The sequence below is a fragment of the Heloderma suspectum genome, chromosome 3 (assembly GCF_057233095.1).
Source record: "Heloderma suspectum isolate Gila_16-S chromosome 3, 16-S_ref, whole genome shotgun sequence".
NCBI lineage: Eukaryota > Metazoa > Chordata > Lepidosauria > Squamata > Helodermatidae > Heloderma > Heloderma suspectum.
This window is the reverse complement of record NC_139460.1, coordinates 111,070,505-111,082,529: the sequence shown is the minus strand read 5'-3', so window position 1 is coordinate 111,082,529 and position 12,025 is coordinate 111,070,505. Positions and strand designations below refer to the sequence as shown.

The 12,025-nt window shown below is 40.8% G+C and overlaps 1 protein-coding gene across 5 annotated transcripts in view; it reads left to right on the top strand.

Annotated features, from left to right (window-relative positions):
* OFD1 (OFD1 centriole and centriolar satellite protein) overlaps nt 1-12,025 on the top strand; it is a 46,065-nt gene that overhangs the window by 29,280 nt on the left and 4,760 nt on the right. For 4 of the 5 annotated variants that reach the window (XM_084844167.1, XM_084844166.1, XM_084844165.1 and 1 more), the window contains exons 17-20: nt 2,238-2,385; nt 8,673-8,773; nt 10,549-10,665; nt 11,690-11,862. In XM_084844167.1, coding sequence (XP_084700293.1) covers nt 2,238-2,385; nt 8,673-8,773; nt 10,549-10,665; nt 11,690-11,862 — 539 coding nt within the window. Of the gene's footprint in view, nt 1-2,237; nt 2,386-8,672; nt 8,774-10,514; nt 10,666-11,689; nt 11,863-12,025 lie in introns of all 5 variants that reach the window. The other variant, XR_014789184.1, reaches the window with a different exon arrangement.

Sequence of the window (12,025 nt, the reverse complement as noted above, 5' to 3'; positions counted from 1 at the left end):
ATTCCCCTTAAAGATAGAATTGGTACTCAATCTATTGATGTATTATCTGATCTGTTGACGTATGTGTGTTGTGAAATGTGATCACATTGCTTAGCTCCCACAAACATTCTTGTTGCTGCATTCTGCACCAATTGAAGTCTCCCCACAGTAGTGCCACATACGTGCATTACAGTAAACCAGCCTGGATCTAATCACTTCATCTGTCGTTGAGGCGAGATCTAGCTTCTTTAGATAAGGCAACAGTTGATGAACCAAAGCTGGTGAAAAAACCCTTCCTGGCCACTGATGACACCAGCAGCTCCATAGAGAGGGCTGATGCTGGGAATACATTCAAGGTGCATATTTAGCCATTTAGAGAAAGTGCAAACCCACCCAGGACAGCATCCACATCAGCAGATTTTCTGACCCACAACACTTCCATTTTGTCTGGATTAAGCTTCAGCTTGTTTGCCCTCATCCATCCAAAAACTGTCCCCAGACACCTGCTCAGGGTTTCTACCACTTGATATCAGAAGTTGGAAAAGAGAGGTAAAGCTGTGTGTGCCTACTGAACCCAAACTTCTTTTTTTTTTCCCAGAACCCAAACTTCTGAATGACTTAATCCAGCAGTTTCATGTAGATGTTAAAGCGGGGCAGGTGTGTGTGTGTGTGTGTGTGTGTGGAACCTTGAGGCACTTCAATGGCCATAGGTAGAACAGAAGTGCCCTAGAACCACCCTCTGCACCCTACCACCCAAGTAGGATTGGAACCACTGCAATACAATGCCTCCATTTTGTACAGGTGATCCAGAAGGATAGTATAATAAATGTTACTAAAAGCTGCTGAGAGGTCCAGGAGAACCAACAGGGTCAAACTTCCCTGACCATTCCTGGTGCAAGTAATCCATCAAGGAAACCAAGGCAGTCTCCATCCCAAACCCAGCTCAAAAGCTGAATTGGAATGGATCTAAACAATCAGTCTTCCAAGATTGCCTGAGCTGATAATCCACCACTCACTCCAGGACCTTGCTTAGAAATGCCAGATTAGAAACTGAGCGATAGTATTACAAAGCCATGGGATTTAAATTTGGCTTCTTCAAAAGTGGCTTCATCACTGCCTGCTTCAAAGCCATTGAGACCACACTATCCCTTATAACAGTGTTTACCACAACTGACACCTATAAAGAGAGCCCAGCCTCGATAGATTTCAAAAGCCAAGATGGGCAAGGATCCAAAGAGTGGCTGGTTGGTCTCATCCCTCCAAATAGCTTCTCAGTATCCTCAGGCTGCTCAAGTTTTAAGGTATCCATAACAGAAGGACCAGACGGTGCCTTAGCTCCTCCAGTTCTGTTAGAATTATTGCATCTAAGTTGGAGTGGATACAAATAATTTTATCTCAAACAAAATGTAAGGCAAACGGCACAGAAGGGGCCTTCAGCTGTTCAACCTGATGATCTACTGCCCCTGCATTAAGTAGACAGCTATCCACTCAGAAAAGCTCCATTGGTCACCATTGAGCAGATGCAGTGGTCAGAGAAATATGCTTTTTTTTCGCTGCCATCATTGCCACATAATAGGCCCTGAGATGGGCTCTAACCTATGTTCGATCATATTTGTCATGGGTTTCCTGCCATCTACACACCAGATGTTGACTTTACGGTTTCATCATCCTTAGCTCCTTGGAATACAGTGGAGCAGAGATAACTCTATGGCTTGGCTGATGATATTTCGGAACAATTGTGTCTATAGCCTAGGCCATTTCTGGTTCCAGGAAGTTATTCTGCTTCTCTCGTTTGGTATGTTGAACATTGTAAGGTTGGTACCTCCTTCTGATTCCACAAGTCTCCCTTCCTTGTCCAGAGGCCAAGTTTCAGAACATTATACAACAAACACTTTAATCACAACTTCATTTAGAGTATTTACGGTATTTACTCTATTATTTTCAGGGAAAACAGATTCCCCTAATTATAAGATTTGGAGGTTATACAGCAACCTATCAATTCTGAATGATTTACTTTAGCAGGTACTGAAACCATACTTTAAAAAAGAATTCTGGCTTCATTAAACTTTTAATCACCATTAATGTTTGAACATTATACTCCTAGTTTGTATAGAAAATTGAAAGGCATTAAGGGTTCATTGCACATTAAAGTTCATGAATATCATCATGTAATGTGGAAGGTATCAAGTATTTTGTAACTTATGATAGCTGATCAGGCACAATTGCATGAGGAAAAGTGGTTGCCTTCTATTCTGCAGATACAACTGGCTCATCCCTTGCTGCTCCCCTTGTGAATGTTGACCAGCCCCTCTCTCCCATATTGAGACCAGGCAACCGTTCATCTCCAGAATCTGCTTCTAATTTATCAGCTTCGGCTTCCCCAGTCCCCAGTGAACAAAAGTTAAGGTATTTTTATATTTTCTAACTATATGGTGGTGAAAGATCTTTAGCTTTGTAATGACTCATACTACTTATATATTTCTTGGTACCCTTAATCAAAGGTTCTTCCAAGACATGGTTTGTCCACAGGTATTTTAGTAGTCATACTGAGTCACTTTGTGTACTGTGTTTTTGTATACATTACATTCAGAAACATGGGGAGATACAAAGCTTCCTCTAGTACTTATGTCACTGACTGGCTTCAGCCTTTTCTGTGAGTGGAAGAGAAAGCAGGCAAAACAGTGTGCCCTCTCTCTTTTTTGCCTTTCCCATCTTGTGGCCTGTTCCATTACCACTAAGTAGAAATCTTTTTCCCCCTCTGGCTGCCTCCACAAAACTAGCCTTAAAACGTTCTGGGTCTGAAGTATCTACTCAGGTAATGTCTTCGGGGGGGGGGGAGGTATAGTTGCAAGGGTTGGTTATTACATGTGGGGTGGGTAGATCACAATGTTTCAAATAATAAAGTTTAAAATTTGACTGAAGAAAAATGTTAATAGGAAAACATTTTAAAATCTGGATGGATATATACACACACCACAAAGAACCATATGAGCAATAGGATAATAAAACAACCAGTGATAACACATCAAGCTAACCTAAGTAGACTGTGTCCCTATTTTATCCAGATCCCTTATCTAAGCAATATCTTACTACCATTAGTCCAGCACTCTGTCAGTTCTCCAGTTCCAGCAATTCTGACTCTTTCCTTTAGGACTCTGCCCTTCTTTCCTTCATATTCTCTCTCTCTCTGTGTCTTTCTATATCTTCACTCTGACCCCCACCCCCAATTAGGAGGGTAGTTTCTTCATTTCTGCAAACTATGTTTTCTATTTCCTGAGTTTTTCTCTCTCTTCCTCTAACCTTCTGTTGAGCTTTATAATCTAAGTAGTTCCATTCTAACTAAACTTCCTGATCTCTAATACTATTAATATTTTGGCTGAAGCTGACTAGTGTGCATGCACACAGAGACACATGATTTTACCCTTTAATGCCCTTGAACCAAACTAAACAGAAGAATGGAGGACAACTCTCTTCCTTCACAACTTACAACAGCAGGATGGCGCAAAAAATAACATTTGTAGCTGAAGGCTCTGTCTTCACATTGCAAAAGAGATGGAAGTAGTAGTCAACCTCTAACATGCAGACCAGCTTGTAGTGGTGAGTAAACAGAGGATGCTTAACTGCTGTGGTTCCATGTTTTGACTGTGTTGGTCCATTTTCTGAGAGTTATATTCCTTGGGTGGACACTAGTCTCAACTAGTCTGGAGGGTGAGTTTGGAGTTGGTAGATCAGGGAAGTCAAATGGTGTACTGGGCATGTAAACTGATTGAGGCAACTTTGCTACTTTGAAACATCAGATTATGAGTTTGGATGTTACTGTGACAGCCTGGCTTCTTACTCTAACTTTATGATGTAGAGGCTGCAGCAGTGCCATTTTCTCTGTGGCTGGTAATTTAAGAAGACCCAGACCCCACAGAAGGATCCCACTGTCACAGCGTTCCATTTCAGCCTTAATTCAGAGGGTCAGTGCTGACATAGGAAGGAAATGCACCATGAGCCCCTCTGCATGGTCTAGAATTACATTTAGGGAGCAATAGGAATTCTTATGACAAGGAGTAGGTGCTTTGGTTAAGAGATCCAGTTGGAGTACCAGGTATAACTCTGCCAGCCCTATAACAACTCAAGCTACCTCCCCAAAGTATAATTAGTAACTTGATTGAAAAGGGAAAGACATTAATTTGTGGTAAGGTAACTTGGTTATAATCCCCCTCAGTTCAGCACATACAAGATTACTTAACCAAGAAACTAGGTCTGTTATTTAGCACACAAAACATACACATTGCATTCAAAGAAATAGAGCAAAATCTCTTGAGCTTACTACTTTCCCTTATTTGACATAATTGGTAGATATTATGTTTAAATTAAAATAAAATTTTTAGGTTAGTTGCACAAGGACCATAGTAAGGCAGTAGTTTAGAAATCCATCTTCGACATTGAGATGCAGAATGGCATTTAGCTTTTGCCAGCTCTGTGACTGAAGAAAGAAGCCCCCCTCAATAACCTTGGTTGTTAATTTATAGGAAAACCTGGCTGTTGCCTATTGCCAGGGCACGATTGTGGATGAATTTACCACCACCATTCCATTCTGTTGTTGTTCCATGGGTTTTATCTAACCCATATTCAACTATATTTGCCTTCCAGTTCAGTCTTGAGAATTTCTAAAATTAACTTCAAAAGTGGAATATTCAGCTTGCCTCATTTTTCTCTTTGCATCTTTTTTTGCCTTATAGATTACAGATTCCCTTACAGATTACAAATATACATAGGCACATTGATAAAGTCACAGTGGAGAAAAAAATCTTGATCTGGTTGTACAAATATAGCAGTATTTCTTTTTGTACAGTGGTATAATCAATGGCTGCGTTGTCACAACATGACAACCTATTACGGGTAACAAGCCACAGTGGGTTGTTGTGTTGTCCAGACCTGGACCGCTTCCTGCAGGGTGGCTTACTTTTGGCCAACAAGCCACCCTGAGAACCCATGGCTTGTTCTAGGGGTTGTTTTACCCATGATAGGTTGGTGTGTCATCCGAACCCGGGAGAGCCAACCTTTTGTGGTTTGCAGTGATTGGGTACAGAGCTGCTTGGCAAGAATGGCAAAAGCTCCTGCTGCTCTTCCCAATCACAGTCTCCCAAGCCACCTCAAGCCTCCCTTGCCAGTGACAGCCCCTCCATCAATGCCCAAACAGCACTTTGGAGGGACTGTCACTCGTTCGCCAACTGCATTAAAAAATTTTTTTTCTGGTCCTCAAATTTGTGCAGATTGGGCCGTTTCATTCGTTTTTATATTTTCGGGGGTGGGGTCAGTTTTTCACGGTTGCTCAAGTGTGCACTTGTGGACCCCATTTGGAGCAGCCACTGCAGTGTGTACTATGAATGAGAGATGCGAAAAGTGGGGAGAAGCCTAGATCTCTCCTAAAAGGACTTGCTGGAGACTCAGGGAAGTGTGGAGTGGAAGCAGGGCACCCACAACTGTCAGTATAACACTTAAAACCCTGAGGATTACCTTGTGAAGTGGGCAATTCTGTCCCCTTTTCCTGACTTGTCACTGTCAAACCATGTGCAAATTAGCCTATATGCAGTCTCATCTTGTCAATTTCTTTGTATGTTTCACACTGCACTCTATTCCCTTTGACAGCTGAAACATACAAGGATATTGGCAAGGCAAGGCTGGACGTATCTGACAGCTGCAAGTGCTCACTAGCGCAACTGCGAAAAAATGATCCCCATTTTTTTAAAAAAAAAAAATTACCCAAGCATTTCCACAAATTCCTGGGGTCATTATATAATGGCCCCATATGTGCAAATATCGGAGCTAAAAAAAATAAATTAGAAAAGCTGGAGAACAATAAGGGGTCATGATTGGAATGGGGAGGTGAGCGGCATGAGCAGACAAGACAAGATTTGCCACACAGGACCCTGGGATACTGGATGGAGAACTGAGGGGAAAGAAGTGGGAGAACAACTCATGGTGAGCCTGATCATCTGTTGAGCACACTATGGGTTGTTCTAAAAATAACCCACACTAATGCGTAGCTTATTCACAGGGTGGGTTGACATGTCAAGCAAATGCAGCTGATGTGTCTGTGCATTAGTATGCATTGAACCTTCCAGGAGAGAGGAAGTGAAAATGCAGTACGCTGCAGATGCACAGTGTTCTAAACAATGTCCAGAAATTAAAAAAATAGAAAACTGGTGGGTTGCTAATTTGACGCTGATGCAGAAACATGATCAGTTTGTAGGAGTTAAAAATGTAAGGATAATAAATCTAATTAAACAGACACCCCGTTTACTTGTGATAGGCTTTTACTTCCTATGTCTGGGATCAGAGAGAGATGGTTTTTCTGATGCTGAGAAGGACTCAGTCATTCACAGACAATACAGTTACTTTAAAAGATGCTCATAGATTATACTTTGAAATGTTTTTTACCCAAAAGCAAATGTGTTTAGGACAACTATAGAAAGAAAATAATGTCAAAGTATTAACTGACAAAAGTTTAAAACAGAAAACAAGACAAAGCATAGTTCATATATTACCAACAGAGCTTCCTGCTAGCAGAGGTTACCCCCTGCCACAGGAGTGACCACAGCCTGTATTTTCCCTTTACTTTTATAGTTTTACACTTGAGCATGATATTTGAGGTGAATACTTATTATAATCTGATTGGCTACTGTACATTTTTAATCCCACCTCTCCATATTTATTCATATTTGCTGACGTCTTGTTTTTACTTCTAAGTTCTGTAGAAATTTCCCAACTTGTTCTCTGTGGTTTAGATGTGTCTGGGGAATGAACCTTATTGAGCAAGATTTTTTTTTCTCACAATGTTCTCTTTTCCCCAGGTCAAGATGCCTGCCAGAAATAGCTCAAACGCAAACTTTGGTTTAGACAGCCTTTTTAGCTAGGCCTTTTTGATATGTCTGATATGACTATTGCCTTAAAATTGCCTACAAGTTCATTCAGAACCCCCAAATCTAAGAATTTTTCAAGACACCACCATGACCCAAGCTGATAGACCTATAGGCTTATCTTCGTAGGCAAAACACACACTTGGGTGTTTTTAATGCTATCCAGATTTATCAGAAACAAATAGCAGGACCAAGCAGGTAAAGATAAGCCACAGATCTTTTTCCTGTTCCAGAAGGTGATTAATGCCTCTTTGAGATAGGGAGAAGTCTCAACCAACTTGAAGTAGGCTGTTGTGTGACCACTTCTTAAGAAACTTTCTTTGGACTTGGACTGTTGTAATAACTATTGCCCAATCATGAATTTACCCTTTGGGGGCAAAGTACTCAAGAGGGGGGGGGTAGCAGTTCAACTCTAGGCACTCCTGGATGAAAAGGATTATCTGAACCAGTTTCAGTCTGTGTTCAGTCCTGGTTTTGGCAAGGAAACAGCCTTGGTCACCCTGATGGATGACCTTTGTCAGGAGAGAGACAGAATGGAGTGAAGTGTTATCCATATGTGGATGACACTCAGCTTTTTTTCGTCTTTGTCATTTGAGTAAGGTAAAGTTGTAGAGGTGCTGAACCAATATTCAGTAATGGGCTGTACAGGACTGGACAGCATGTGGCCTTTGGATTAGTTTTGCGGCTCCCATTGAGTCTTCTGCCTCCATGGTGCGGCCCCTGCCCTGGTTGCACTGCTGGATTGCCAGCAACTTCCCACGCCCCTTGTTTCCCAGCAGAATTGCTGTTCTGCAGAGAAACTGGGTGCGCCTTTTTCCTGCAGAATCATGTTGCCCACAACCCTCTGCAGTCTTAAGATCTTCTGCTGAGACTCTGCTCCAAGTGCCTTCCTTATTGGAAGTGCACTGTGTAACTGCAATGGAGAGGGCTTTTTCCATGGTGGCACCCTGGCTTTGGAGTGTCCTTCTTGAGATATTCCTGACACCTAGTTTACAAGCCTTCAGATGCCATATTAAGACATTCTTATTTACCAAGGCATTTTATCAGAGCAATCCTATGGAGGCAGGGGAGAATTCCTTTTTTCTTTTGTTTTTTACAGTCATGGCTGACCTTTAAAAAAATTTTCCCCTCCCATTGCTTCCAGTCAGAGAGAAAATAACTATGCCAACTCTGGGGTTGGTGTAGTTTTCCCTCCTCATCAGGTGCATGTCAGAGGAACGGGAGGCCCATGGATTCTGTGGACCCAAGGCCTTTCCTCATCTACCTTTACATGGCCCTTTTAATTCCCTATCAATGTCAGAGCACCAATGGTGGAGGAGCGGTGCCAGCCATAGAGCTTTCTGCTGCCTGAACAAGGAGGCTTTCAATAGTGGACCTCAACTTCTGCCTGTGGGCAGAGAGGGAAGTCTGCAATATCCTATGGCCTCTGGGCCATAGGATTTTGCTCTAGATGCATATAATGCTTTTGTGGTTATGTGGCTTTATTTTCGGCTTCTTATTATATTATGATACTGACTGTACATTGCCTGAACTCTATATTTAATGGAGGGCAGTATTAAAATGTTTTAAATAAAGTAGATTCATAAATATTCACTTGGAAGTATATTTGGGCTCTGTTAAACCAGGGGAAAACAAAGAGCCTTGATAGTGATAAATTTTCTTGATGTAACTTTCATTTAGTTCAGTGCATGTTCTGCAGAACTGCCTGAGGATTACTGGCTTTAGACTCTAGGAGGTTTTCTAAATTAAATGTAATTGCTTTTTTTGTCTCCTACCTTTTAGTCTTCATGAAGAGCAAGATGAAAATCACAGTGTTAGTGACTCTGCAAATCCTGAGAAGCTGTTGTATGAACACCTTGGAAATCATGACTCCGAGAGTAAATGTAAGTTCCAATTGTATCTTATATTAAAAAAAACCCAGTACAGAATTTTTAATACTAAGAGCCAATTCTTATTTTATTATAAGAAGGAATTGCACAAGCATTTGTCTTATTTCCTTGGCTTTTCATAATAGCTCAACTTGCTCTAAGGTAAGTAATATACCTTGTTTTTCAAGCCACTTCCTTTACCTGGAAGTTGTGTAAGATACTGCTCCCATACTGACTGTAGCCACAGAAACTTAACCTCTCAGGCACTGTAGCACGAGAGGCAATATCATATATAATGTTAGACCAGCTCTACTCCTAGCATTGGATGCAACATCTAAGAAGTATAATGTTGCTGCCTGGCCCAACTTCTTACTGTGTGTGTGTGTGTGTGTGTGTGTGTGTGTGAGAGAGAGAGAGAGGTGGGGGAGGGAGGGGGAGAATGAGAGGGAGAGGGAGGGGTTATCATATGGTATAGTATGAGCTACCCATTGAGCTCAAGAATGGTGTGTTCTGTTTGCTCAAAAAAAACCCCACTGAGCCATCCACTGTATAATCTGCCATTAATTCTGTTCAAGGTTTAGCAAAAGGGAAGAGTTAATATGATCCAGCAGAGGTATGCAGACTGTGTATGTAGGAAAGCAAAATATGCAGATGATGTACAGGTTAAGTTGATAAAGCCTTCAAGAGCTCTGTTGGCGATACAGGTTACGTATACATCAAAAGAGTGCTTTGAGAAACACTGGTACTCTGGTGACTGACATTTAGCACAGATGATATTTGCCACAACCTGGTAATGAAAGAATAGATAGCAGTAGTTCTTCTTAAAGGTCTAAAATAATGATATTAATGAAAGGGGGGGAAACGTTGTGAATCAAAAATGCAAAATAACACGGAAAAGAGGATATAAAAGGGGTGCAGTGTAAGAGAGCTGCATATATAAACCATAACTTTTGTTGGACAATATATTTGGCGGAATGTAAGTTAAAATTTTGCCCAATAAAGGGTAACTGGAACTTAAAAGACCTCTATTGCTATCCCACAAATCCTGTTGTTGACTCAGTTTTATATGTGAAAAGTTGAAAGAATGGATAGATGTGTGAGTGCATGCGTATACATATGGTGTATATGTACAGCTTCCATACAACAAACACGCAGTAGACATTTGGCCAAGGAGCCTGTGTTGCACTGTATATGGAAGATGTACAAAGTGCTGTGTGTGACAAGTACCTCTGACTACTGGGCTATAGAATAAGCCTATAAATTAACCAGGATAAACAGCAGCTGTTTTTTGACAGATCCTGTAACAGTAAGGTTTGTGTATGGTGTTAAGAGGGAACACGTGAGTTGAAACAACTGGGGGTAGACATGCCACTTGTAGGTCCTAGTAAACACCATACAAAAGCAATTTGAGACGAAGCAACCTGTAGGAAATTTGAAAATTCTGTGTTGTTTGGAAGGTCATTCTATGCATGCAAACGCTCTGTATTCTGCATTAACTTTTGTGGATTTTAAACTTTGCAAGTCCACACTGAATTGAAGCTGTATAACCACTTTGATTAACAAATGTATTGTGAGAACTAGTTTCCAAGCCAGACAGTATCATCATTCTGATTAAAGCAGCAGTGCTGCTCTTTGAAGTTTATTTATTCTTAGGGTAATGGTTGGGTTGGCCAAGAAGAGCACTTAATTAATGGCTTACAGTTAGGCATTCTGAACTCCAGTTATTCCCACACTGTGTCCATTTTTTGCCTTGCAGAATAATGAAGGCATTGTTCATACTTCTCCTCTAGATCAAGAAGACATTCCAGAACATCTCAGAAGTGATGTGTCACATCCATCTGGGGATGTTAGGAAGAGCCATGTCTCACCCACTGTGCCAGCAACAAGCACTTCACAGCAGGACATAAGTGAGTTTTCAGCTCAAACATGTGAATACCTTGTTTTAGATGGCTTGTTTTTTAGGTGGCTTGTGGAAGTGGATGCTTTTGTAGCATCTTGCCTAAAATACATGAGATGCTATTTTTTAAACCAGGTACTATTTGTAACAGGGAAATGCAAGGCACAGTTCATGATTGTAGATTTGCTGTGTGACTGTTTTTGGCTATTGGTAAGGACAGTTTTGAGTCTAGAATAATTTAAACACTAAAACATAGTCTAAATGGGTTCTTTCTTTAAATAACGTCGCATCAGCATTTGCTATTGATCAGGATGTTTTGTTCCAAAAGTCCTGTGAAGTAGGTTCATCGGCAGTATTGAAAATAGGTGCCCTGGGCTTCCAATGATTGGCTGGCACCTGACAGATCAAATTTTAAAAGTTCAGATTGTGACTTTGGGCCCAGAAGGTGTTAATGGTGTCAGTATTCCTGTTGTGAATTCAGGAAATGAATAAAGATTGTGACTGGGTGGTGTGTTTCCCTCCTGAGTTGTGCCAGATATATTTTGCAAATGTGGAGGTAGCAAGTTTATGTTGGACAAATAGTCAGTGGTATATGGACGTAGCCTGTTAATCCATAATATATGTTCACAATATATTTCATGGTTCAGCCAACTTTAAAACATAATTAAGAATATCTGTACCTGAAGGCAAGTAATCATATTACATTTTTGAAGATAAGGCAACAAAAGTATAGAGAAATAAATGCCAGCATGGTAAACTTCAGTGCCTAAAGTGTAGAATCTAAGTTATGTTCCATTTCTCTCTACTGATATTAGTCTTTTCTCTCTACTAGTAAGAGTATGCTTACTAGAACATATTTAGTATTTGTGTTAATAGTACAACCATATACTTTAGGTTTACCATGGTATATGGAGGTAAGATGATTCTTAACTATATTTGTTCCAGTGCTGCAGAATGGTTAACTGTCCACATTACACTTTTACACTTGTCTTCATTGGCCTACCACTTGTTGAATATTGCCCTGCATATTTCAGGTAGAGTAGAGATAACAACCATAGAGGGACAAAGGCATCCTGAAGAACAGCAAGAAGAGGAGGACCAAAAATGGGGAGAGGAAAGGAAAGATTGGGAAGAAAGAAGGCAGAGAGAGAGGCAGGAAGCTTTGGAAAGAGAGCAAGAAGAACTGGAAAAATTGAATGAATGTCAGGTAATGCATTCCATTTTGACTGATTTTAAAATACATATAATAAGTCTTTTTCTAGAAATGCATCTCACTAGGCTGGAACTGTACGTAGACACTTTCAGAGACAGGGGCAGTATTGTAGAGTGGCCATCGCATGTATTGTGCATATTTTATACCATAGTCTGTG